Source organism: Pteropus vampyrus, unplaced genomic scaffold, assembly GCF_000151845.1.
Source record: "Pteropus vampyrus isolate Shadow unplaced genomic scaffold, Pvam_2.0 Scaffold95, whole genome shotgun sequence".
Taxonomy (NCBI): domain Eukaryota; kingdom Metazoa; phylum Chordata; class Mammalia; order Chiroptera; family Pteropodidae; genus Pteropus; species Pteropus vampyrus.
Window position 1 is genome coordinate 2,504,372 of NW_011888876.1, and position 6,505 is coordinate 2,510,876.

The 6,505-nt window shown below is 49.8% G+C and overlaps 1 protein-coding gene across 1 annotated transcript in view; it reads right to left on the reverse strand.

The window, feature by feature from the left end:
* The window catches only part of RALGPS1 (Ral GEF with PH domain and SH3 binding motif 1), a 262,710-nt gene that overhangs the window by 215,875 nt on the left and 40,330 nt on the right, over positions 1 to 6,505 (reverse strand). Inside the window, 1 exon segment of the mRNA XM_011364270.2 lies at positions 5,240 to 5,290. Coding sequence (XP_011362572.2) covers positions 5,240 to 5,290 — 51 coding nt within the window.

Below are 6,505 nucleotides of genomic sequence, written 5' to 3' on the forward strand. Positions count from 1 at the left end.
ACCGTCTCTGGCAGTGACGCCCCTGAGGATCACAGAGCCAAGAGAACAGCAGGCTCGACCTTTTCTCCTCCCCGGACACCACGCGCCGAAAGCAGTGTTTCAGTTTTGCTCAATAGATTATCTGCCTTTTTAACGAGTTAGTCGCTCTGCCTGAGACGCCCTTCCCAACTCCCATCCCATTCTCCAAAACACGTCCCCTTTCAGCCTTCGAGGCTCCCTGCCGACGCCCCAACTTTGAGACAGAGCCAGTCTCCCTACTCGACATGCACCAAACGCTCAGGGCACCGTGGTGCAAGTCTACATCGGGCCTCAGCCTCCCCGCCACCCAGGGGACCCAGATGTGACCTCAGGTCTGACGCGTCCCAAGTGCAGTGCTCTTAGTCACTCTGCCACGTGAAGCATCGCCCCGCCTGGGCCCCTGGCTCCTGTAACGGGCATCGCCGAACGTTCTGCTGAGCACAACCGCACGTCTAAACGCACGGAGCCTACTCAAACTCCACTGGTGAGAAATAATCGCCACAAGCTGCTGAGAACTTCCTGCACGCAGGCACTGAACTCAGCTCTTACACACCCACTGTAAGGGAAAAACTGTGATTTTCCCCATTTTACACGTGAGGAATTTGAAGCACAGAGAATGGGCCAAAGTCTGAGCTGGGAAAGGTGGAGGCGGGACTCACGCCACAGTCAGGTCGAGCCCGAGCTCCTAAGCCGTGCAGGGTTCAGGATGCCAGCAGCCTGGCCCGCCTGGAACCCCAGGCTGGGTAAAAGCACACGCCATGCTCATTTTCAGCGCATTCTGAGAACAGCAGCTCCTCCTTGAAGCTGGTCCACGTTGACGCTAATGACAAAAACAGTTCTGACATGGAAACTGGCTTCTGAGAAACTGCCGGCCTCCACTGCCACAGGCTGGGAGTCAGGCACAAGGGCAGACAGGTTTATTCAGTAGGGAATGCTCGTGGGGACAAAATGCCACCCTGAACACATATGTACCCTCTCACGAGGCTGCTGCCACCGGGACCCCTCAGACAGGCGCGCTTTACAAGGCAGCCCCCACTCTGAGCCCCAGCCTCTGTGACCCAACCCACCACCGTGCTGATGGGGTTCTAGGCCACAGTTTGTAAGCTGAACACAGCTGTGAGGTATTACACTGCAAAGTTGTATCTGCATTAACTCGCCAATTTTTGATAAAATTTTCACTTGTTAAGAGTCACCGGGGAACCAGGAAGCCACAGCTCCGAACTTGCGAACTTCCATTTCCCTTGCTCTCTGCCAACCCTTAGCTCACCGTCTGCCTGGCTCCCTCTAAGCCCCGGATGGTGCTCTTGCGGCCCCCCTCGCAGAAACGAGCAGAGCTGCAGTTCTACCCTCAGTTATCGACAGCGTTTGGAAATTTGAATCTTCAAAGGCTGAGCTCACCAGGCAAAACCTTCGCTTTGGGGAAGTGGTTACACCGCGAAACAGGCGCCCTGTTAGCAACGCCCCTTACTTGGTACTCCCCCCGCCCCCGACCCCGGGCAATGCGCCCGAACACAGCCGCTAACGGTCCGTAGAGCAATTCCCCTCTCACGCTTTCGTTCTCTGCTCATTCGACAAATATTTACTGAGTACATACTACGTTCCAGGCACGGGGATTACGACAACGGCTCTCGGGATGCAGACCTCCGGAATCGAGTGAGCATAACCCTCCTGTCCTGCCCTGGTGCTTCCAGAGAACTTCGGGGGGCAGCGAAAGGGGGAGGCCCCCGGGTGTGTAAGTCGTAGGAGCGGAGGGAGAAAAGAGAAGATAAGGCACTAAAGACCAACAGAACGGCAAAGAAACGCTAAGCTTTATAGTCGTCTGCTGGTTAATAGGAACGTTGATATTGTCATTTTAAAACTATTTTATATATGATGGCATAATACCAAAAAAAGTAACTATTTAATATGTTAGGAACCAAAACTGTCAGTGTAAAAGACAACATATAAACGTCAAGGGAATTAAGCCAACGACCCCGTCATGTTAGACTGCAGCTGGAAAGACCTTGCTCTATCAGTCCTGTTTCTACAGGATAATGTGCTGTAACGAACAACCCTCAAATCTCAGAGGCTGACGGCGACCACGTGGATGTCATGCTCACAGGTCTGACGCGGGAATGCGGTTCCACTGCTCCCTGCTGGGTTCCCGTGGGCTGGGCCAGGATGGGCGGGAATTCAGGCTCTGGGTTAGGTTCCGGTCATCCACGGTGTCCTCGTGGTGGGATTCAGGCTAAACGAGCAATAGCGACCAGTACATCACGGAGAACAGAAGTTCCAAGAGGACTGGGGGAGCCGGTCACGTCTCTTACCACCTCGGCTCAGCACAGTCGCTTATGCCTAAGTCACAGGGCCAAGCCGCCCACAGCAAAGTTGGGACAAGGATGAGGAAGGAAGGAAGAAACGTGGAGAATTAACACCTTCTGCCCTAATTATGAACTCATGATTTCTCCTTTTAAAAAATTAATGTTTCCTAGCCCTGTCCGCCAAAAAGGCCTAAAAGCAACGGCAACCCAGTAGCAACGAATACCCTCTCGCCAGACTGTGGTTTCTAAGTATCATTCTCCATGAAAAAGAAGCCAGCATCTCTGAAACAACGCCTGATTCCAGGTCTTCAGTAGGAAATATACAACCTAACACTGGTTTATCTGCTATGCCAAAGAGCAAGGAAGCCTCAAAAACAAGTGGGAATCACAGTTAAAAGGATATAGGAGATGACTCGAAACAGCTCCCACTGGTTAAGATGAGACAATTTAAGCGTCAAAAAGAATAGTAACTACTGACTGAAATGCAGATCCCAAACCATCCCGACCCTCTGGAATCTCCGAGGACCGAGCCCTGGCACCTGCGTTTTCACAGGGCTTCCCTCTGACTCTGATGCACAGCACAGGCTGCCTGACCTTCTGGGAGTCCAGGCTACGCACGGTGCCCATCCTGCTCTCAGATGCTGGCCTCTACTTCCTGGGAAGTCTTGCCTACAACAACCTTACACTTGCCCCTTATTCATGTCCTTCCAACTCTGGGGTGGTCCAGCCGTAATGTGGCAGGCATCTTCAAGGGGGAAAATTCCATTTCTCAGTCTGCTAACAAAAATAAAAACAGCAGAAAGGCTGGGGCAGCCCCCAGGGTCCTCCTTTTAACCACAATCTTGACAATGACAACGAGGAACAAAACTTCCATTTTTAGCTAACAGATCATAGATCCAAGACAGTCAAGTTTGGGGTTTCTCCAAATTGCTTCCTCAAAGCAATCAGTTCTTAAGCCTCTCTCTGCATCGGAATCACCTAGTCAACTTTTACAAAATAGGGCTGACTGCGCTCTGGACCCTGACCCAGAGATTCATATTCAGTGGTCTGGGGTGCAGACTGGGTACCCCATGTTTCAAAGGCTGCCCAGGTGATTCTGATGTGCACCCACAATTGAGAACCAATGCTCCAAGCTAAAATCTTAAAAGCAAAACATCTCCACCTTAATGTCTTGTCACAACTTGAAATCAGATATGCCTTGCACAAGGTGCAGTCCCAACTGCACTGCCCTGGGGAAGACTTGGTCTGCCCCTCCTCGTGCCTCTGACAACTGCCCACCCCTCCTCCCGCGATCAGCCTGAGCAGGGGTCCCGGCTTCCCTGGGCCAGGCTGGGCTGCCCTCCTCGCCACTCAGGTCAAAGAAGAAAGATGCAAACGTCCACCGAGCTCCAGATCAAAGCTAAGCTGGGAACAGGAGCAGGAAGAGCTTCGGCGGAGAACTCATTACACAGCGACTTCTCCAAAAGGCTCCAAGAGGCAGTGAGTTGCTTCAGTTTTTTGTTGTTGTTGTTGTTTTTAATTAGAAAGAATAGATAACTCCACATTAGAAGAAAACAGAAAAAGACTGGAAGTCAGCCAATTCAAAAAAAGTAAACACGGCTTTGTTGCCCAAACCTAATGAACACGACATGCATGTGTGAGCACGTGCACACGTACGTACACAGACACACACACAATAAGACAAATGGTTGCCACATCTTCACATAAACGGTGATCGCAGCCAACAATACTAGTTTCCTCCTAATTTGCAGTAAGTTAGATGTCACGGCCCAGAAGGCCTGGATCCTTGGTCTGACTTTGTATTAAAATGCGCTGTTCTTCTCAAAGTCCCAACAGCTACCACACTGTAAGAAGGGCACTGTGCCGAGAGTGTTCCGGAATGCACGGCGTGGTTGCAGCAGACACGTGTCGACCTCTCTCCCCACCTACACCCCTCTTCTCTGACACCTGCGCCCATTCAGGAGGCTGGGTCCCCTCAGCTGAGCCTGCTCTTCTTGGCCACATACTCCTGACCCAGGTCACTGAACCGCACGGGACTCAGCTGGCCTCGGTCTGGAAGGTGACTGAAATGGGGACCACGTAAATGGGGCCTTTCGGGGAGGCCGTGTGGGACAGCAGGGATGGACAGGAAGAGCAGGAGGGAGGAAGAGAGGGAAAGAAGGGCCAAGAAGCAGAGACGGCTCGCGTCCTGGCTGGCTCTCTGGCTGCTCGAACCCCATGCCTGCTGAGTCTGTAAAATGCCCTTTTCCTTGGAATAAATTCTTCTCCTACCTATCACAGCTACCTTGAAATGCATTTCTATGACTTGCTAACAAATAACGCACCCTGACTAAAATAACTACAAAGCCTCATGATCAACGGCGAAGCACTTCTAGGAATTCTTTTAACCAACTTTTTAAAGTCAACTTTGTTCTCTTTATTGAATATGCTGTTTCTAAAAATGTACAATTTAATGTAAATGTGTACGTGTCTTCCTATAGCAACTGGTTTCAAAATCAGAAACAAGGCAACCACCAAAATTTGAGATCAACAAAAAAGAAAACTCTTTAGAAAAATGTTCCCTCACACCCACTTCTCGACAGCGGCCATTTTCAGCAGGAGGAGCCTGGGGCAAGTAATTAGGTGGCAAGACCTGACTCAGGCGTGGGGGCCATGGGTACCAGCTGCCCCCAGCCCTGCCAGAGTGGGTCAGATACGGTGACATTCCCTGGAAAACCCAAACACCTGGCTCAAAGAATGCGTACCATCGAGAAGGCAAAGTTCCTGGACGTTCACTTTAATCAGGGTTTAAATCAATAACATGCATTTGTTATGACTTCAGTCGAGAAACTGCGAAACGGATTCACTCCAGCATGGCTGGCTCGACCTCTCTTCCCAGCCACGGCGCTAGTATAGAACGGTATAAAGGACAAGGTACAGACCTCTGGCTGGATGGCTTTAAACACGGGTATGTCCATTAATGTGATCTGACTCTGCAACGAAAGAGAAGTGGTGTTAGAAGACGCAGAGCTGGCAGTCACGTCGCTTTGAATCTGCGCAGCATAATCGCACATTCTTAAGCTTATACTTGCCCCATGAATGCAAATCAAGACAGAACAGAGTGAAAAACAGGCGAACTTCTAAAACGCCTCTCCCATCCCCTCCCTCTTCATGAATCTTGATCCACACCCTTCTTTCTTGAATGAGAGACAAGCGTCCAATTGAAGAATTGGTAATAGTAGTTTGGAGGGCGGGACTGAGAGGGAGGGCAGCATTTTTCGGTTTGGATATTTTGTACAATTTAAGGTTTTTGTTAGTTTCAAGGATGAATTACTTTTATAATTTTAAAAAGCTGACAATATTAAAAATTAGACTGTTAAACAGAGACATTATTACTCTAAATTTAAATTTGTTAAAAACCGTGGCTTATAGAAATCTTACATTTCTTGTGAATGCTAAGCCTCTTCTAAATTACATCATAGCGTGCTATGCGAGATGCCTCCGCAGACCAGTGTGTGGCTGCAAACCATTTATGTTGCCAGCCCACAAGGAGATAACTACAGAATTTGAGAGCAAGCGTTTGGAAACTTTATAGCAAGCTGCCACGCCATTTTTATTGTATTTCTTTTAAGTATCAGTCCTCTACAGATTGGAAATGAAAAAAAAATTAGTCCCTTGCCACAGCTAGCTTGAGATGCACTAATGTCAAATACAGAAACACACATCCGGTTAAAAGGCTGTTCCCATTGTTAGAAGCTTATCGGTTGCCAGTAAGAGAGGCGTCATTGCTGACAGTTTTGAAGGCCATGGCATGGACTGAGCTGACTTCACATGACCTGCCTATCTCCACATGTCACATGGGATGCCAGGTGTCCGTGAACAGACGCCTCTGTGACAGGCCAGGGAGAGGAGAGCTGAGGGCCTTTGGACGCCTCCTGCCAGGAGAAAACGCCTTCTCCTCTGAGCACAGGCCGTCCGGGACTGCATGATGCCACGGAACAAACGTGGGCGCTGGGATCCGCGGGGCCTGGCCGTGTGTCTGGACGCTGTCGCTCAACAGAAATGTTTTATTTGACACCTGACAACCTCCCCCAGTCTCAGGTGTCACATCTAGAAAACAGTAACAATAATCTCTATCTTACAGGATCTTCGTGAAAATTCAAGAGGTGCAGAATGTGCAGAGAGGATCTGTGTGTATATATAGTACA